The sequence below is a fragment of the Eriocheir sinensis genome, chromosome 6, assembly GCF_024679095.1.
Source record: "Eriocheir sinensis breed Jianghai 21 chromosome 6, ASM2467909v1, whole genome shotgun sequence".
Classification (NCBI taxonomy): domain Eukaryota; kingdom Metazoa; phylum Arthropoda; class Malacostraca; order Decapoda; family Varunidae; genus Eriocheir; species Eriocheir sinensis.
Genome location: NC_066514.1, coordinates 6,270,097 through 6,292,522, shown reverse-complemented (window position 1 = coordinate 6,292,522; position 22,426 = coordinate 6,270,097). Strand labels below are relative to the sequence as shown.

General features: G+C 42.6%; 1 protein-coding gene across 1 annotated transcript; it reads left to right on the top strand.

Moving 5' to 3' along the window:
* The first annotated feature begins 2,664 nt into the window (after positions 1–2,664).
* On the top strand, positions 2,665–20,247 carry LOC126986892 (uncharacterized). The gene is made up of 2 exons (XM_050843387.1): positions 2,665–2,703; positions 18,844–20,247. The coding sequence occupies exons 1-2, from the start codon at positions 2,665–2,667 to the stop codon at positions 20,245–20,247; spliced, it is 1,443 nt and encodes a 480-aa protein (XP_050699344.1).
* Positions 20,248–22,426: the final 2,179 nt, after the last annotated feature.

Below are 22,426 nucleotides of genomic sequence, written 5' to 3'. Positions count from 1 at the left end.
AAAAGTTCACTAACATATCATTATACAGGTACACTAAATAAGACCATTTATGTATAGAGCTGCAATATTTTATTGATGACAACAGATGTCAGCCAAAGACCCCCATCGGCCATCAATTAGCAGTACACCAGCCAGGCTCCCAAACTCCATCCCAATATTCTGGGTTTCCTGAAATAAAGCAGAAAGAAATATAAATTAACTAATAGACAAAAAAATAAATTACAAAGACACCATAAACTGATTTATCAATGTATCTATTTATCTGTACATCTCTCTCTCTCTCTCTCTCTCTCTCTCTTTTTAATCCAGGGTATAGTACGAAGAGGAAGTGGGTTAGTGGTGAGGTACAGGTGGGGAATAGGAAAGACAGTAGGAGTGTACAGTTGTATGGTGTAGGTTCGTTAGTTGTTCTGGCGTAGTTATTGTTTATCGGGCACCTTATTTGTATACCCCCGGCGTGCTGGGGGGGGGGGGGGTGTTTGAATTGTTTGTGTGTAGAAAGCTAAGCTAAGCTATGGCGTCACTTGTGTGAAGTGGTGTGTGGGCGGTTGTTCTCGTAGTGCCAAGCTGCGCGGAAACCAGGGGTGGACCAAGTTCGTGCTGCCGTCAAGCTCCTTGACGTGGGTGTAGTTCACGTCGGCTTGCTGGTCTAGTTTCTCCCATATCTTTACGGCGGCCTCCCGTAGCCTTGTGCTGACTAGTTGTACTCCGAGTCTGCGGTGTTGTGCTGCTGTGTTTTCTGTGTACGGGTATTTCTGTCCGGTGGCAAATCTCAGCGCTTTGTTCTGCAGCCTCTGAAGCTGTAACATCTTGGTGTGGGAAGCCATGTGTATCGGGGTGGGTGAGTAGTCTAGTATATGGAGTATCTTAGTCTTTACCAGATACAGTTTGAGCCGCTCTGTGAAGTGCCAGAATCTGTTTAGAGATGTGAGGGCTGTTTTAACTTTCATGGTTTTGTCGTTGACATGTTTAACGATCAGGCCGGTGGATGTCACTGTGTGGCCTAATATCTGGCATTGTTTTTGGTGGGGGATGGTGTTGCCCTGTATTTGTATGTCTTTTATTTTTTTTTCCTGCCGAGTGCGACCACAGCGAACTTGTCTATGTTTGTTTTGATCTTCCACTTTTTTTCAAATGTGTTGAGTCTGTTCGCCTCCCGCACCACCAGGGCGTCATGGTGGTCTAGGGTACCGTTGGAGTTCACTGTTTGTGTCGCGGCGTCAGCATAATATATATCCACACAGCTTCTATTAGCAGGCCGGGGCATGTCAGAGGTGTAGGTGATGATGAGCGTTGGTGATAACACGCTGCTCTGTGGCAGGGGGAACGGGGAGGATATTGCTGACTTAACTCGAATGGAAGCTGAGCGCTGATCAATGAAGCTACATAACAGTTTTTCCGTTAGCTCTGGCAGTCCGAGTTTAAGTATTTTGTATTGCAGGCCCTGCAGCCAGACTTTATCAAACGCCTTGCTGATGTCGCGTTGGATAATAGTGCAGTTTATTCCTTGTCCTTTAGTGAGTGCTACTTTTTCGCTGGCGATGGAGATAGCTGACGTAGTGCTCCTCCCTGCCCTGAAGCCATACTGGGACGGGTTATAAAGGTTATTTTCCTCCAGGTGACACCTGAGTCGTAGGTTGGTTATTCTTTCGAAGATTTTTCCAGAGACTTCTAGGAGTGAGATTGGTCTGTAGTTCTTGGGATCCGTGGATGGTTTGCCTGGTTTAGGTATCATGGTGAGAGTGGCGACTTTGAATCGTTGAGGGAAGTAACCTGTTGTTAACATCGCATTGTATATGGTGAGTAGGTACGCCAGCCCCCGGGGGGGTAACATACTGATTTGTTGTTTACCTATTTTGCTCTCTCCGGGCGACGTGTTTTTCGTTTTGTTTATAGCTGATCGGAGCTCGGCTGTGCCTATTTCCATAGTCAACCGATGGGCCTGTGTTAGGCGTTGCAGATCAATCGTGTGGTGTGGCCTGGTTCTTGTTGGGTCCTGTTGGAGCCATGCCTTTACTTCCCGTTCATTGTCTTGGTCATAATGAGCGTTGTCTTCAGGTCTTATTGTGAACACTGACTTCCAGGTTCCTCTGAACTCTTGGGCAATACCCTCGTCATCCTGTATTTTGACTCCTCCCTTTTCTAGGTGTATGGGGCGGTGGTGTGTGTTGCCCTGCAGGCATTTTATTCCCTGCCAGAAGGCTTTTGGGTCCTTGTATTTCTCGGCGAGGCCTTTTATTGTGTTTTCCCAGTGCCTGTTGTATGCTGTTTTGCACGTATCTTGTAGCGTTCGTTGGACAACTCTACTTTGTTGATAAAGATCATGCGTCCAGCCGTGCCGCCCGGCGTATCGGAGGATGTTGGTAAAACGTAGCTGTGCGTCCGTAATCTCTTGGCTGCGGTGGGGGTATGATAGTGCTTTGTGCCTTGTGAGGGGTATTGCTTGTGCTTGGGCAGGCTGACATAATATCCAAAAATAGCGTTTTTTGGAGATACTCGACCGTAAAGAAGGAGAGTCAAACCTGACGAGAACGAAAGTCTTGATGGTGCGACATCCGACGTCAAAAAAATAAGCGAACATCTGGAGGACAGTCAAAACAGTCTCATCTAAGGCTTGGTGGCAGGGTTGGGGCTGGCAACAGACATCGTCCGATTCTAGTGACCATGGCGAACGAGGATTGCAAGGAGAGGGTGCTGGCGAAAGTAAGTAGACTGTAATCAGCGAGTCAAACTTGCAAGAAGATATACGTTAAGAAAGATGTACACTCCCTATCCGAAATGAGAGGAAACGTAACGCTGAAACCACCGAGAAAGAGCGTCCCGAAAATACTATGTGAAAGATACATCTCGATGCGCGGGAACGGAAATTGTACCGAGACGGGTTAGTAATCGATTCCGTCAACCCTTCTTTTCTCTAAACACACTGCAAGTTCATGTTAATATGTAGTTTTGGTGTTTTTATATATGGACCGTCTATTAGTCATGGCCTTCAGTCCCCGGCAGCCCTCAAATGGCCAGAGGGTGCTAAGAATCTCCAGGTTTTATTGTTATTTCACATTTTATTTTCATGTTTTTGTTTGTTATTTTTTTTATTAATTTTATCTCGTATTCTAGTCATTATGTCCGGTGATGCTCATTTTAATCCTGGTCTTGCCAATATGTATGCCAGAATTCTTTGCTCTAATGTTCGTGGCTTGAAAGCTAATATACATGATCTCTCTGTTGCCTCAACAAATTATGACATCATATGTTGTTCTAAAACTCTTGTTTCTAACATGAGGCAAGTGTCTGAACTTATTATTCATGGTTTTAAGAAGCCAGTTTTACTAAGACGTAAATCTTTACCCAAAGCTCAAGGAGTGTTTGTGTATATACGCCCTCGTTTTAATGCACATCGGGGGGAGGCTTCGTGGTGCAGTGGTTAGCACACTCGGCTCACAACCGAGAGAGCCCAGGTTCGATTCCCGGGCGGAGTGGAAAAATCTGGGCGGCTTTTCCGATACCCTACGCCCCTGTCCACCTAGCAGTGAATGGGTACCAGGTATTAATTGGGGGTTGTGTCCCGTCTCCTGGGATCTGTTTTCATCTTCTATAATTCTTTCCCCTTCTGTCTCTCTTCGGCATATGACACAGATGTTGCGCCGACTAAACGAAACTTTCCAACTTTAATACACATCGTCTTTCCTGCCATGAATGTGGTTGTCATCAGATCATAACTGTTAAGATTTCTTACCGTTTTAATAATTTTTATGTTTTTACTTTATATCGTAATCCAAACTCTAATAATAGTTTATATGACTGTCTGCTTACGGCCGTAGAAAATATCCAGGAATGTGACAGGAAAGCCTCTTTTCTGTTTCTTGGTGATTTTAATGTCCATCACAAAGAATGACTGTTGTCATTGTCTCCCAGTGATAAAGCTGGCAAAGCTGCACTAGATTTCGCTTATCTTACTGGCAGTGATCAGCTTGTATCAGTCCCCTCTCACGTCTCTGGGAACATTCTTTATCTCGTGCTGATAGATGTTGATGTAGTTCATCCTGTAGGTACTTCTGACCATTCTGTACTCTCAGTCAGATTTCAAACTAACTTTCCTGTGCCTGATATTACCACATCACGTAAAATATTTATCAAATTGCGTATTGATGTTGATGGGATTTACCAAGAATTTAGTAAGATTGAATGGAATATAATTTTTCGTGCATCATGTCCTGTTGAATCGGTCAGCCATGCTCTCCTTGAAATCCTTAATAGAAGAGTTCCTTCTAAAACTATCAAATCAAGACTGAAAGATAAGGCCTGGTTCAATAATGAGTGCAAGTTGGCTCATCGCAATGAACAAGCTGCTTTCCGTTCATGGACCCGTTGTCGTACGGGTGGCTGAATGGATAGCGTGACGGCGCCGCGTTCAGGACAACGCGAGTTCAATCCCCGCCCGGTGCCACCAAGCTGGGATTTTTCAGCCGCCGCCGAGTGGCTTAAAACTACCCATATGCTGTCCAGAAGACCACCTATCAACCCGGACTCTAGATTCTAGGATTAAAGATGAGCTCCGGGAGGGCAGCATGAGCCAATGCAAGATGGCACCACTATAAACACTCGCCTGCGCCAGAACGGGCTGGGCCGACCATCAGGCCCCACCGGGAAGAAGCCTTGGGCCGACCATCAGGATCCACTAGGAAGAAGCCTACCGGCGAAATAGGCCACGACGTAAAAAAAAAAAAAAAAAAAAATGTTATTTTGGGATAATTATGTTAGATTGCGTGCTGAGGCACAGAGGGTTTATGATGTAGCAGAATCACATTAAAAGATGTTCTCACTGGTGCTATTCAGCCACACACATGATGGTCTGCTTTGAAGCAGTCCTTGTTTGGAGTAGAGTCTTCTCTTCCTCCTCTGTGTAAGATCGATGGCTCCGTTTCTTATGATCCTGCTGTAAAAGCTAATATGTTGTCCTCCGTGTTTGAGAGCAAACAGAGTAACTCTGAGGTTACATTACCCAGTACTTGTTTTCTTGAACCTAAAATGACTTCATTTGCTTTCCGATCATCGGATGTTGAAAAGCTTCTAAATTATTTAGATTCATATGGAGGTACTGATCCTCTTGGCTTTTTCCCATTATTTTTCAAAATTATTAGTAAACTCCCAGCTCCCAAACTGTCCGTCATTTTCAGAATTCTAATTCGGCAAGGTCTCTTTCCTATCTGTTGGCGTATTGCTAATGTTACTCCTATCCCGAAGAAATCTGCTTCAGTTTTTCCAGAAGAATACATACCCATTTCCATTACTCCTATTCTGTCAAGTCTTTGAGCGTTTGTTGGGGGAACGACTCTTCAAATATTTCAATGACTTTAATCTTCTACCACTTAACCAGTTTGGATTTAGAAATGACTTGGGAACTTGTGATGCTCTTTTGGTATTGATACAAATCATGACCTTCAATCTTCTCTCGATTGTGGACATGAGTCTCGGCTTATTTCTTTGGATTTCAGTTCAGCCTTTGATATGGTGAATCACAAGGCATTGTTGTTTAAACAGGAAAATATTGGTGTAGGGGGGCATGTCCTAGATGTGATCTGAGGAAACAACGCGTTATTGTCTTTTAGCGATTTTACATCGGTGAAGTCCGGTGTTCCTCAAGGCACTCGCTGTCTTGGGGCCTTGTTGTTAATTTTATTTATTAGTGATATGTGTGGTGGCATCTAATATAAAATGTTGGCATACGCTGATGACATAATACTTTGTACTAGCATCTCCCCCCAACAAGAGTATCAACAACCTATGTTTTGAAAGAGGATGTCTCCAGAATTCATTATTGGTGTATTCAGTGAGGGATGAAGTTGAATCCTTTAAAATCCCAGGATCTCATTATTAGCAGATCCAGGTCTCTTCTTACTAGCCACCCTGGTATTTTTTTTTTTTTTAAGAATTCTGTGATTAAGAATTGTAAGTCTTTAAAACTATTGGGGGTGACGTTATAATCTAAACTAACATTTGAATCTCACTTGCGGTATGTTGCCTCGTCAATCTCTCAGAAAATTGGCCTTTTTCGCAAGTGCTCCCCGGTTTTCCTCTCTGCTGCAAAATCACATATGAAGCTCTTGCACCGGGCATTTAATCAGATCAAGTTTTTGCTACCTAATCTAGATATCAATCTTGAACATCGCCGTATTGTTGGCTCTCTTACTCTGTTGTATAAGATCTTTAACAATCATAACCCTCCTTTTTTTTACAGCACAAAGAGCAACTCAAGGGCAACAGAAAGAAGAAGTAAAAAAAAAAGCCCGTTAACTGTTGCTCTCATATAGCGATAGGTATAGAGCGGCCATAGGAGAGGTCAATTTCGGATGGAGAGTTGTCCTGATACACTCTTCTTGAAACAGTTCAAGTCATAGGCAGGAGGAAATACAGACGAAGGAAGACTATTCCAGAGTTTACCAGTGAAGGAGATGAAAGAATAGAGATGCTGGTTAACTCTTGCATAAGGGGTTTTCACAGTATAGGGATGGGCATGAGTAGAAAGTCGTGTGCAGCGGGGCCGCGGGAGGGGGGGGAGGCATGCGATTAGTAAGTTCAGAAGAGCAGTCAGCGTGGAAATATCGATAGAAGATAGAAAAAAAGGCAACATGGCGGCGGAATTTAAGAGGTAAAAGGCTGTCAGTAAGAGGAGGAGAACTGATGAGACGAAGAGCCTTAGACTCCACTCTGACCAGAAGAGCTGTGTGAGTGGAGCCCCCCCCACACGTGAGATGCATACTCTAGACGAGGGCGGAGAAGGCCCCTGTATATGGAAAGCATCTGTGCGGGGGAGAAGAACTGTCGCAGACGATACAGAACGACCAACCTCGAGAAAGCTGATTTAGTGAGAGAAGATATGTGAAGTTTCCAGTTGAGATTTTGAGCTAAGGATAAACCAAGGATATTTAGTGTTGAAGAAGGTGACAGCTGAGTGTTGTCGAAGAATAGGGGATAGGTGTTTGGAAGATCGTGTCGAGTTGATAGGTGGAGAAATTGGGTTTTTGAGGTATTGAAAGACACACGGTTCCTCTTACCCCAATCGGAAATGATAGCAAGGTCTGAGGTTAAGCGTTCTACAGCCTCCAGTCTGGAGTCTTGTGATTCCTGATGAGAGGGTCTTCTATTGAAAGAAGTTGAATAATGCAGAGTGGAGTTGTCATCGTATGAGTGGATATGACAGCTTGTTATAGAGAGAAGATCATTGATGAATAACAGAAAGTGAGTGGGTGATAGAACAGAGCCCTGTGGAACACCAATGTTTATAGGTTTAAGGGAAGAACAGTGACCGTCTACCACCGCAGAGATAGAACGGCCGTAAAGGAAACTGGAGATAAAGGAACAGAAAGAAGGATAGAATCCGAAAGAGGGCAGTTTAGAAAGCAAAGACTTGTGCCAGACTATCGAAAGCTTTCGATATGTATAGCGCAACTGAGAAAGTTTCACCGAAACGGCTAAGAGAGGATGACCACGAGTCAGCTTAGAGAACAAGAAGATCGCCAGTAGAACGCCCCTTACGGACCCATACTGGCGATCAGATAGAAGGTCAAAAGTGAAAAGGTGCTTTTGAATCTTCCGGTTAAGGATTGAATCAAAAGCTTTAGATAGGCAGGAAAGTACACAAAGGAACACAAAGAAACACAAAGGAAGAACAAACAACAGCAGACCTGCAGCTGGTCCTTACGAGGCTGTTTCTGACAAGCTACACTAACTATCTAATCAAAGGTGGAAGATGAAGGACAGCAAAGGCGAAGGCTCCTCCCCACCCCACCATCCCTCCAGCCAAGGCTGGCAGGAAAGGAAAAAGAACCATGCAGCATGGAAAAACTGCATAGAAATTATGTAGGAAAGAGGAAAGAACTACCATTACCGCTACCACTAACCGGGCGATAAAAGCGGACAAAGACGCCAGTATTCGAAAGAACTTAACGTTATTACGACAATGAGTAATATCTTAGTTGCTGGTTGGATTCAAAATACTTGTCTAATCTATTCTTGAAGGCCATAACTGTTGTACTATCAACGACATCATAGGGAAGAGAGTTCCAAACATTAACAACTCGATTGAAGAAAAAGTGTTTAGCTTCGTGCGACGAGAATCTTTTACCACTTATCTTCAAATTGTGATTTCTTCTTGTTCTATTTGATCGATCAATTGTGAAGTAATCTTCCGCATTAATATCACTGAATCCTTTAAACATTTTAAACACTTCTATTAGATCGCCTCGCATTCTTCGTTTTGATAGACTGAATAAATTTACTTCTTTAAGCCTTTGTTCATATGATAAATTTCTCAACCTAGGAATCATCTTTGTTACTCTTCGTTGAACCCGTTCCAACTTTTCTATGTCTTTTCTGTAGTAGGGAGACCAAAACTGTACACAGTACTCTAGACGGGGTCGAACCAATGAATTATACAGTTTTAATATTACTTTTTCCGATTTATTATTAAAGACTCGTCCGATGCAGCCAACCAATTTGTTTGCAGTTTTAACTACCTCTGAACAATGCTGCCCGGCTTTAAATCGCTTGATATAGTGATTCCAAGATCCTTTTTTTTACTTACTGCAGAAAGTTGTTTGCCATTCATTACATACCGAACGCGATTGTTATTTTTTCCGATGTGCAACACTTTACATTTGTCAACGTTAAATTTCATTTGCCATTGATTGGCCCAACGTGCAAGTCGATCTAGATCTGATTGTAAAGCTTCTTCGTCGAGTGTCGCAGTTACTTTACTTGCAATTTTTGTGTCATCAGCAAATTTTGATACTTTGCAAGTGAGCCCATCATCGATATCATTAACATGAATTAAGAAGAGCATGGGGCCAAGCACTGATCCTTGAGGTACGCCGCTTCTGACGTCGAGCCAGTTAGATGTAACACCGTTTAGAACTACTCTCTGTTTCCGCTCAGAGAGCCAGTCCACAAGCCAACTGTGAATGTTACCCGAGATACCGTGCGCCAATAGTTTGCTGAGCAATCTTTGGTGGGGGACCTTATCAAATGCCTTTTGAAAATCCAGATATATGATATCTACTGATCTGCTTTCATCGAACACCTCAAAAATATAATGAAAAAAATCAAGTAAGTTAGTTAAACACGAACGTTTACTACGGAAGCCATGTTGCGAATTATTTATCATATTATTTTCTTCGAAAAATTTCACAATATTGTCGCGAATGATAGTCTCCATTAACTTACAAACAATCGATGTCAGGCTAATTGGTCGATAGTTTCCTGGATGAGACTTGTCCCCCTTCGCAGTAATACTTCCACGAAAAATCGGAAAAGTACATCCTCAGGTCGTCCCACCGAGCTGATGCAAAATGCCAGAAGCATCGCTTCTTCGATTCTTCGGTGGGTCCAGAGGGTGCGATAGGATAGGATACAGAAATAACGTTATGATCGGAGGAGCCCAACGGAGAAAACAGTTTGACAGAGTAAGTAGAAGGGTTAGAGGTAAGGAAGAGGTCTTGTATGTTAGACCTGTCTCCAAGAGGGTCGGGAATACGTGTAGGGTGCTGAACCAACTGCTCTAGATCGTTGAGGATAGCAAAGTTGTAGGCTTGTTCACCAGGCTGGTCATTGAAAGAGGATGAAAGCCAAAGCTGGTGGTGAACATTGAAATCACCTATGATGGAGATTTCAGCGAAGGGAGAGTGGGTCAAGATGTGCTCCACTTTAGAGTTCAAGTAGTCAAAGAAATTTACATTGTTGGTAGAGTTAGGTGAGAGATAAACAGCACAGATGTATTTAGTAATAGAGTGACAATGAAGTCTTAGCCAGATGGTGGAAAATTCAGAAGAGTCAAAGTCGTGGGCACGAGAGCAAGTGATGTCATTGCGCACATAGGCGCAACAGCCAGATTTGGATTGAAATTTAGGATAGAGATAATAGGAGAGAACAAAGTAAAGATTGCTGTCAGTAGCCTCAGAAACCTGTGTTTCGGTGAGGAAGAGAAGGTAAGGTTTAGAGGAGGAGAGATGGTGCTCCACAGAATGGAAATTGGAACGGAGACAGTGAATGTTGCAGAAATTGATAAAAAAAAAGTCTGAGGAGTTATCAAGACACCTCTCAAGTCAGCAGCCATAAAGGGGAGACCTCCCTGGGGGAATTTCGGCCTCCCCAGGCCGGGACTCCGAGGCTCTGCGATCTTTAGCCATTTTGAATTTGTAAAATTTTGAGAGATATTGTGTATGTTGTGTGCATGTAGAGTGGTGTGGAAAGAGAGAGAATCTGCCTTTAGAGAGCATGCTGAGCTACTCTCTGGGCTCTGGTGTAGATGATACAATAGTGAAACGGAGAGTGAGGACATGGGAAGGGTCTTTGGAGGGTTTCAGCACCTTCCTTGCTTCCCATTTAATTATACCTCACCGGGAGTGGCTTACGCCCGCTTCGGTAGGTGTCCTACCTACTCCCTCGCTCCCTCCCTTGCTTTACATTCTGAACTTCATATTTTCTTCAGTCTCGTTTCACGAGGTTTGCTTCAAATCTCAATGATTTGTCATTTTAAGCTGTACGTTTTAATACCAATTTTCTAGAAGCTTTGTTCCATGCATAACTCAATTGTGAAACCAGCTTTCAAATGATGTTAAAACTAAAAACCTTCAATTTAAGAACAAAGTTAATATTTTTTTACTAAGGTGACTGCTCTTTTCCTAGGCCAATGTTCCCCCCTCTGGGACCCTTACTGGGTATAGAGTTCCATGAACTCTCCATACAGGCTGACATTCTTGGCCTATAATAATAATAATTTATAATAATAATAATAATAATAATAATAATAATAATAATAGTAATAATAATAATAATAAAAATAATAATAATAATAATAATAATAATAATAATAATAATAATGATAATAATAACGTGATGAGAATAATGCCATGGTATTTAAGTGGTGTGAAAACAAAGTTGGAAAAAATGAATGTATGTACATAAAATATTGAGTGAGTATGATGTAATTAGTTTAAATGAAGTAAAAGCCTCCCGACAAGTGTCATTTCCAGGATATATTACCTCGAAAAGTAAACGTGAGGGAACAGGTAATCGAGGAGAAACTGTTGTGTTGATCAAAAGATGGTTAGAAAGATTTGTTAAGTCAGTGGACACCGCTGTTGATGGATACAATTTACTTGTGTGTCCAAAGTTATATTTGTGTTTTGTTATATTCGCCGCAGGATTCAGAATATTAGTTTCATTATTCCTTTGCAGTCATTCAGAAAAAGGAAAAGACTAAACCCTCTCTGTCGCATTGTGTAGTAGGTGACTTGAATGCACGACTGGGTGAGAGAGTACGAGATCTACCCCGCCTTACTCAGCCCACACTTGCTGATACACCTACCCTTTACTACCTGATGATGTCCCTGTACCTAATGATATTGCAACCCTCCTCTCTGGTTTGTGTGTCGCAGAAAAAAAACTACTTGTAATCAACGGTCACAAAAAAATTAGACAGACATTTTAGGGGCAAGAAAACTTATCGCAGACATATGGAGTGGTTATCAGAGTTAGATTTGTGTATTCTTAATGAGAATTTTTTAACAATGCTAATGCTTTTTCTGTCTTATAGGATGATACTTTACCCTCAGGTCATGCCCTTATCTCCCTCGATGTATGTGTGCAAAATTGGGACCTTAACATTATAAGTGACAAAGCAGTGTCGGGGTGATCATGCTGTTCTGTATGGGTCTCGTTCACAGCGATGTACAGTCGAACCTATTGGTATCAAAACGATCAATGGAGATCTATTTCGAGATCATTTAGAGAAAAGGACGATGCCAAATATTAGTGCGGATATTGATGACATGGCTGAGTGTTTGCAATACATTGTATGAATGTGCTTCACAGAGCTATAAGTTCCATAAAGATGGCGGAGGCAATGTAAATGTCAGCATGGAGCGTTGGCATAGGCTGCTGAATGATGAAGACGATGCCAATATTTGGAAAGCCATATACTGAAAGGGTAAGTATATGCCACACGAGTCCTTCAAATGTCCCAAGTGACGATGATTTTGAACTGTGTTTTGAGACTTCGCTGAATCCACTAAATGAAGTTATCCTTTCCAATGTGATCATTAGAGGTGACGTGAATATTCCTGTCCTAGATAAGCCCATCACTCCAACGGAAGTTAAAAAAACACCTAGATACTTTGGCCCGTACCAAGAGTCATGAAAGTCGAGCCGCGTACCTTCCCTTCGACAATGTAGACACGGCCTCAGACCGTGCCTTCAATCCTTACCACAAGTCTCTCGGGAAGGTATATGCACATACACACACTGCAGCCTACTTTTCACCTACCAGATATAATGCACGCACACACATGCAAACACACAATGCTATTCATGCAGGTATAATCCCTCCATGGTGCTATTACAGCCATAATATTGTCCGTTTCATTCCGTCTGTCCACTCGTGAACGTAGATGTGGCACCTGCGAATTGTTAGTTTGTGATTGCGTGAAGATCATTTGAATGTTTGTGTATCCAAAAAATCCTCGAACCATCGTATATGAACCGCAAACAGAAGATTTGCATCGATAATATACCATACAAGAACACGAAGAAACAACTTTGTATATCAGACAGTATAGTTTGATCATACACGAACGATGTATAGCCTTTCAGATACTCATATTTCATCTCATTAAGGGATATAAAGTGACATACGACTCTGCAAGTGTCTATACTCATGGAATTTTGATGTTGCATGTATAAATAACATGGGTAGCCTAATATATTCGAAATAGCCTAGCATCGCATTCAACAGTTATTATTTATTATTTTATGTTTTTTTCCATTATTAATCGTTATTTGCATGCAGTAAATTATTAAGATGCCCTTTGTTTGCACCTGCAGAGCCAGATGTCTTAACTGAAATGAGAAAGAATTTAAAAACCCACAGATCGTTGGAGAAAGTGAGCCACGAAGGTTCCCGGCTAGCTGGTACCTCTGTGCTCTGAAGGCGCGTGCTGTTGTTGTAAACAAGAAAAACATATTCGCTGCAACTATAATATATATGACTTTCCAATTAGGGAAAATATTTTCTCAGGTTGTTTTAACTGAACCGCAACTATTTGCCACGCCAAATTTGGAAAATAAACATATTTTTCCTCGAAGGTCTGAGGGAAGACACGGGGAAGACCTTGCCTTCCCTTCGTCTCTCCCGCAGACCTTCGTTCGAAAAATGCTAGTGACTATAGGTACGCACCGTCCTTCCCTTCGATCTTCGTCGCTAGACCTTCGTGACTCTTGGAAATCATGTGAAGCCAGTGGTCCAGACGGTGTGTGTCCGGGCGTGCGTAAATTGCTACCAGCCCACTTGATTATCACTGACAGCCATTTTTACCTTTTTTTTTCAGGTAGTTATCCTCGACCCCATATGGTATGAAGCTAAAGTTTTTATGATATTAAAAAAGGCGATAAATCTAACCCTAGAAATTATAGAGGTATTAGCGCCATAAATACATTAGCAAAGGTATACGATATGGTGTTGTATTGCAGGTCGAGTCAGTGGTTTACATCGCTACGTGAACAGGCTGGGGCTCAGGCAAAGCGAAGCTGTACCGAGCATTTTCTGGCACTCACACTGTTATGTGATAATGCCAGAAAGAAGATTATTGTGGGGCTCTTGAAAGGTCTGGACGAAAATCCCGTAAATTCTCAGCAATAAAAAAATTATAAAATAAAATATCTGAAAATTGAGTTATCAGACTCACAGCCCTTCCTAGTCACTTATTATATTTACTTGTGACCAGTCACATCTCTCATAGGTTAAGCAATGACCAGATGAACCGCTCTTAAGTTTATTTAAAGCAACAAAGAAACTCACTGGAAATTAAGAATAACTAATTAATCCGAGGCACACAGCAACCTAGCTAGCTATCTTAAAACAGCCTATGTAAGTAGATTACTTAGCTGTAGGTGGGGGGAAGCCAAGCCACACTTTCTAACTCGTGTCTGGAGCCCTGAAGTCCTTCTTCAGTCCTCTCTGCAACACGCCGAGCCCTCCTTACTTCCCACGTCTATCCTCGCCTAGCAGTACACAGCCACTCTGGACTTGTGGATACTACAAAGGCAGGTAAACCACCACGAATAACGACGTGGCACGGGAGCAGGTGAGGGAAGTCTGCTCGCGGTGGAGTCTCGGAGGAAGATGGCTTGGAAGATGGCGTCGGGACCCACACTGCTCCGCTCCCCGGCCGCGGTCAAGATGCCAGCTCTCTCCATACTGACATATCGTTTTCTGTGTAACACTTACACTAAACGCCCTACGGCTATGGATTGTTATTTATTAATAACCTAACACATGCACTAGGTAAATAGTGGGTCATGCATCCCACATATAGCTCAGCGTTGGCAGAAATAACGAATATGATTTGAAAAGCTCGCTGCTCCCGCCCGCCTGGTTTCCCGCCTTGGTGAGGGCTTAGTTCCCGCTCTCTCAATCAAAATGGCGGTCACTTCCGCGGTAATTTTCCACGGGCCACTCCTTGAATAATGAAATCATGACACTTATGTCCCGTAGTGTTATGTAGAGTATTGCCGCGGCTTGGATGCGGTGCGGAAATGCTGGCAGCTCTGGCTGCCATAAATCATCACACAGAGAGTATCCCAGGAACCGCTATAATTACGTTGACAGTAGGAGTCAGGCAAGGTTCATCTACTTCCTGTTATACTTTCTATGTCAAAACAGAACTTGGTCAAGAGGCCATAATAAGAGAGATTATTTCAGTGACTATGTCATGAGAATAACTGAGACAAATAAATTTCCTCGTAGTAAATGGGTAGGGAGAGGACATAGAACCAGTACACGTAAACAGCTTGACTGTCCAGTGGTGTGACAGTTCGCCTACCACCTGCGATGGGAGTGTGTCACATTGTTTTAAATAATATACCACCTTAAAGTTACCACATACTCTTGTTTGTGTCATTTATTGATAATGAAAACGATGTGCCATTTGTAATAAAGCTCCGTGTACTTGACGCAGCTGTGACGTCCGCGGTGCTCTATGGATGTGAGTCATGGATCGGCTCGGACCTCAAGCCTGTGGCAAAACTATACCATTGGTGATTGAAGCAGTTGTTAGGAGTTAGGCGAACTACATATAACGATTTGTGTTGAATTGAAGCATTTGAAGATCTCGTAAAATACAAACAACAAATTTTTCAAATGTATATGGAATGAAAGACACCAAATGACAGACTACCCTTTGATATATGTAATCAACATTGTTATGCGTGGTAATTATCTCACGAGTCGCAAGATAAACAAGTATTGAAACACGTGTGAAAAATCTGAATTCAATGTGACTATGTATGACTGAGGGTGTGGTAAGGAGTGTTTCATCGCTGCGTGTAACATACAAGGAAATGAACCCTCAATTCAAGGTACTTGACATATATACACAAACACACAAAAAATTAACACCACCGACAAGCTTACACAAGGTTCAGGCTAAGGATTCATTCGCTAGCATGTGAGAAAGGCACGGGCGCTTTCGTCTTACACTGGAGGAGGGAATGTGCGTATGTGGTCAGGTACAAACAGAAACACATGTAGTTACCCGGTACCCACTAACCCACAAAGTGAGAGAAAACTATGGATTCAATGCATTACAATCAATATTTACAGATTTTTCTCCAGATAAGACTTGCAAAATAATCTTTGATATGATTTCTTTATGCTTGTAAAATTTGTTTCTTTGTGTGGTCTTTTAATGTTTATTTTGAATTTTCTTCTGATCTTCATTTATATAAAATATGTCTCGTTTTCTAATAATGTAAATAGGTTTTATGTTTTCTTTTGATATTTAGCGCTCCGTTTTAACAGATTTATAGTGAAATTTTAATGATGTATAGCACTGGAGACATATATCTTTTTATTTTTTTTAACCATATTATCTTGTTTGCATGTGCCGTTTATCTCGGTTTATGAAGTTTGAGTTTTCTTCTTATGACTTATATATATATATATTTTTTGAGGTTCTATTTTCTTCCATGTTTTTTTTGTGATGTTTAAACTTTTAAATTATGGTAGACTAAAAAATTATGTTAATACACAACTCTTAATTCAGCTTATTCTTCATGTTCTGGATATTACGAGTGAGAAAAAAATATTGTTAAGTTATGGTCAATAAACTACTAACACCAAACTGTGTGTGTGTGTGTGTGTGTGTGTGTGTGTGTGTGTGTGTGTGTGCTTAACAGTAGAATGACACAAATTTACATATTTATCACACAGAGAAATTCCTCCTATAATTGTACTAACCTGCATCATCGTCTGGAGGGAGATCAGCTGGAACAAGTGTCGCCAATTGGGCCCGCAGCAGCTCCTCCATTGCCTCAGCCACGTCAGGACGAACTTCAACCAAATTTGTTGTTTCATTCGGATCATCTGTTGAGTGTATATAGATATTTGATTTGCATTAATGCTCACATAAAATGCCTTTCTCTCTCTCTCTCTCTCTCTCTCTCTCTCTCTCTCTCTCTCTCTCTCTCTCTCTCTCTCTCTCATACTTGAAAATGTATCTTGTACTGCACTATCGGTGTCTTAGCTCTCGTTCTACAGTGCGGAAGGAAAATATTCTAGAGTTAACAATATGAAATAAATAACGTCAGTATATACTCAGTCAGTGTATATATATATATATATATATATATATATATATATATATATATATATATATATATATATATATATATATATATATATATATATATATATATATATATACACACACACACACACATATATATATGTAAATAAACATATATACAGTAAACCCCGATTATCCGAAAGAGGATTATCCGAAAAACCGGATTATCCGAAATTGATCTGGATAATGCAATTAATTTTTTTTTCTATACTAAAACGTTATAAAACATCAAAAATAAATAAAAGTAACTACATATGTACTATATTAACACATTTAAAATTGATAAGAACAGTTAAAATGAATATGCTTTCTAATACGTATTGCCGAAATAGCTTGTAACGAATAGATCAATGTATTAGACAAAAAACATTAAACAAACTCTCAACAACACCACGTCCGCACCTTCGCCCCAGCAAGGACGTAGGTGCGGCGAACGAACAAACTACTGCACGACTACTCTCACACCGTACTCTCAAGACAACGACACAAACACGACTCCCCTCTCCACTCCATGCCACATTCCCCTTCCAACATACGAGTTGCGCGATAATATGAGTCATCATACTGTGTCTCCACCTGCACGATGCATCAAGGTCACACTTGCAAGCTTGCACAACCATTCACAATCGCACTCTGCAACATTCACAATTCAGATCTGCAACGCTCACAAGTATCAACATACACTGGTCCAGACAAGGAGACACACAGACAAACATACAATAAAACATTTACATCACATGTTTTAAGCGTACTACTTTGTTTAGCGTAGCGTGTGTTTGTTTGGTTTCATTGTTTACATCGTCAGTCGGCGGCAGTCGCAACGCCACAATGCCGACGATCAAACTGGCGGCGATCAAAATGGCGGCCATAAACTGGCGGCGATCAAAATGGCGGCCATAAATCCGGATTATCCGAAAAATCGGCTTATCCGAAAGAGGCTTCCCCCCTTCCATTTCGGATAATCGGGGTTTTACTGTATATATATATATATATATATATATATATATATATATATATATATATATATATATATATATATATATATATATATATATATATATATATATATATATATATATATATATATATATATATATATATATATATATATATATATATATATATATATATATATATATATATATATATATATATATATATATATATATATATATATATATATATATATATATATATATATATATATATATATATATATATATATATATTATATATATATATATATATATATATATATATATATATATATATATATATATATATATATATATATATATATATATATATATATATATAGAGAGAGAGAGAGAGAGAGAGAGAGAGAGAGAGAGGGTGTATATGGGCAGGAGTCTTTCTCTAATGCATATCTCATTGAATGTGATAGCTAGTTGAGCACTGATTATTTTTCTTAAGATATTCTCCTTATATCTTATGATGTAGTTGATGGTGCGATCCACGGGGACATTCGTAAAGAGGGATTCGGCGTCTAGTGAAGCAACTCTTCCTCCCGCGTTGTTGTTCTTGAGGATGTCGATGAAGTCTGTTGCTGACTGCAGGCAATAGGTGGTTGGGATGTACGGTGTAAGGAGGGCGCACAATCTCTTTTGAGATATTATTTGGATTTGAGATATTATTGGTCTCAATTTGTTGCCTGGCTTGTGAGTCTTGACGTTGCCATAGCAGTATCCCATCTCATATTCGCCGGTGAGTCGGTCGAACTTGACGTCGCAGGTGGAGTTATTTTTCGCTATTAGTTTGTTGAGTCTTTTCTTGAGGGCTTCCGTCGGGTTTCGTGTGATTTTCTTAAACTTGGTTGTGTCGCTGAGGATGTTGTCAATCTTGCTTAAGTATTCCTTGGTGTCGATGAGAACGTATGCAGCAGCCTTATCTGCTCTTCTGATGGTAATGGCAGGATCAGATCGATGTTCTTTCGCCGCATCGATGTGCCTTTTCTCGAGTATGTTACTGTTGTAGTGGCCTCTTGATTTTGTCGACTCCGTGATCACTTCTTGCAAACGTCAAGACTCACAAGCCAGGCAACAAATTGAGACCAATAATATCTCAAATCCCAACCCCTACCTACAACATCGCAAAGAGATTGTGCGCCCTCCTTACACCGTACATCCCAACCACCTATTGCCTGCAGTCAGCAACAGACTTCATCGACATCCTCAAGAACAACAACGCGGGAGGAAGAGTTGCTTCACTAGACGCCGAATCCCTCTTTACGAATATCCCCGTGGATCGCACCATCAACTACATCATCGACCGTGTGTACAATAACAACTCTACACCTACCCTCGCCATCCCAGAAGCTGTACTTCGAGAACTACTGGAATGCTGTACAAAGGAAGCACCGTTCATCTGCCCCCGGGGAAACAAATACTGCCAGGTAGACGGCGTAGCCATGGGTTCTCCTCTTGGTGTACTCTTGGCAAATTTTTTCATGGGCTGCATCGAGGAGGAAGTTTTCAAGATAATAGAAAAGCTAGATATATACTGCCGGTATATTGACGATATATTCATCAAGACAAAGGATGCCACCGAAGCAGAACGCCTTAGACTCCACCTCCAAGAAACCTCCGGACTGAAATTCACCATGGAAAACAGCGAAGACGGAGCCATGCCTTTTCTAGACGTCCTCGTCCAACAAGAAGACGGAAGATTTACCACCAGCGTCTACACCAAACCAACGAACCCAGGATTTTGCTTAAACGGACGAAGTGAGTGCCCCACGAAGTACAAGGATTCCACCATCTGCGCCTATATCAGAAGAGCGCTCACACACTGCAGTACGTGGAAGCGAGTCCATCAAGAAATAGAGCGCTCAACTCAAGTTCTGATAAACAACGGCTTCAGCGAAAAGGACATCAGCCGCCTGACGAAGAAGATCATAGACGGCTGGCACAGCAAGAAGCAGAAAGAGGAGAAGAAAGAAGACATCAGCATTTTTTACAAAGCGACATTCTCTACCGCCTACAAAGAAGATGAGAGGGTCATCACACAAATAGTAAGAAGAAACGTCAAGCCATCCGACCCCAACAAACAAGTAAAGCTGGTCATATACTACACGACCAAGAAAACCAGCCATCTCCTTCTGAAAAACACCCCCTCAAAAGAGATAGAGAGTCTCCAAAAGTCGCATGTCATATATAGGTTCACGTGCAACCAAGGAAACTGTGAAGTCCTTTCCTCTACCTATGTTGGCATGACGACAACAAGACTCTCGCGACGACTGACATTCCACCTCGCGTCAGGAGCACCCAAGAAACACCTGAAGAAGCAGCATAGAATCAACATCACAAGAGAAATGCTGGAAAACAACACGGAGATCCTGACAACATGTCCTGACACAAGACGCCTCCCCATCCTAGAGGCACTCTACATCAAAGCAACAAACCCGACATTAAACATGCAAGCAGAAGATCTACAAGCCCTACCAAGTGCGCGAAGAACAAGTTTGACGAGTACCCCCGCGCAGCCCGTAGTAACACCTGCCAGCCAATCAGAGACCAGGACGCGCAGTGGGACGACCAACACAGCGGTATAAATCCACCCCCGCTGCCCAACACATTGGAAGCTCAGCAGCGGTCGAGGAAGGAGCTCCTCTCCTCCTCTCCTCACGTGACTCGCCATGGCCCGACCTTGCCCGAAAAAGCGCCTCCAACTCTCCCCACCCGTGGGAGAGGAGGATGGCTGGACACGCGTCGTGAAGAGACGAGGCCGAGCCCCGACACCACCACCGGCCCCGGACTACCGAGTGTACACCATACTCCACCATGACGAGGTCAGCCCCTTCCACGCCGTTCGACGGCTGGAGAGGGAGCACCCGGGCCTTCGGGTACGGGTGCAGGAGAGGTCTGGGGGTGCGATTTATATCAAACCCCTGGATGAGGACGCTGCTTTTTCCCTCGCTCGTCTGAGCAGGGAAACCACTGTCGGCATCACCCTTGGAGAGGTCGAGGGCAGGTCGAGGGGTATCGTTTCCCGGTACCCTCTTGGCCAGTCCCTCCGACCGATCCAGGAGGACCCGCGCGTCACCTTCGCAAGGAGGTGTACATACAACGCGGGTCACTGTCGCAGAGAGCCCACGCGGCAGGTCGAGGTGACGTTTCGGGGGTCTCTCCCGTCGTCCCTTGACCTAGGCGTCTGGGGTGTCTTCTCCGTCAGGAGGTTCACCCCGGAGCCCCTGCGGTGCTTCAATTGCCAGGCCTTTGGCCATGTGCAGAAGTACTGCAGGACCGGTGCTCTCTGCGGCGTGTGCAGCGGGAAACATCCCTCCTCGAAGTGTATTGATACACTGAGGACCGGCAATGTCCGGGCTGCACGATGTCCGAACTGTGGCGGGAGACACCACGCCTGGTTCAAGGGCTGCCCCGAACGACTGAGGAGGCTACCCCCTCGGCCCTCGGGTGCTATAGACACCTTGCCCCCAAAGAACCAGGCTGTTTCCCAAGCAGCTCCCTCTGCCTCGCCCTCTCCAAGCCCAAGAATGGACGTGGTGGTCCCTGCACCAGCACCTGCCAGCCCACTGCCAACATTTGAAGACGCCGCCACCACCACCGACGACGCTGCCCCGCCACAACAAGATGAGGTCGCCACCAACACCGACGACCTCGCTCAGGAAGACGCCTGCACGCAGACAAGCTGGAAGAAGCGAGGCAGGGCCTGCCAGACCGCTCCTCCGCCCACTGAGGATGCGGCAGCCTAGTCAACTCCAGAGACAGCAGCCCAGGAGACGCAGACGCCGAGGACGACCACTGCAGACGCTGAGACTGCCGCCCCTGACCCGAGCCTTTGCGCAGGCCCCCCTGGGGCGAACTGGGAGGTTCAGTTCGCCCCCGCGGTCACGCTCACCAGGGTGGAGCTGTTCACCATGCTGAAGGCCCTAAGGGGCCTCGTCGAAAACCACGCCGAAGCAGAGCTGAAGGGCCGAGAGCACCTGTACGAGAACCCCATCCAGACGGTGCTTTACGAAGCCCTCGGAGCCGCGCGGACTCACAGGAAGCCCGGTTTCCCGATCAAGTGCCCGCGACGAGACCCACGGCGAGACGCGCTCTGGCCGCAGTGAAGATCAAGATAGAGGCGGGCCAGCCTATGGCATATAGCCCGCGAGGGCTAACAACCCTCAAAAACTCACCAACCAAAAACCACCACACAAGCCATTCTCTCCGGTATCCTTACCAAGGAAAGACCTCGCCACTGAGGAAGGGTCTAGGACCCGAAATCGCGATCTAGCGAACATGACTAGCTTCGGCGAAGTCATACAGCCGATTAAGAAAGAGTATAAGACTATCATAAGATATAAGGAGAATATCTTAAGAAAAATAATCAATGCTCAACTAGCTATCACATTCAATGATATATATATATATATATATATATATATATATATATATATATATATATATATATATATATATATATATATATATATATATATATATATATATATATATATATATATATATATATATATATATATATATATATATATATATATATATATATATATATATATATATATATATATATATATATATATATATATATATATATATATATATATATATATCTATATATATATATATATATATATATATATATATATATATATATATATATATATATATATATATATATTTTTTTTTTTTACAGCAAAGGAGACAGCTCAAGGGCACAAAAAGTAAACATTAATAAAAAAAAAGCCCGCTACTCGCTGCTCCTAA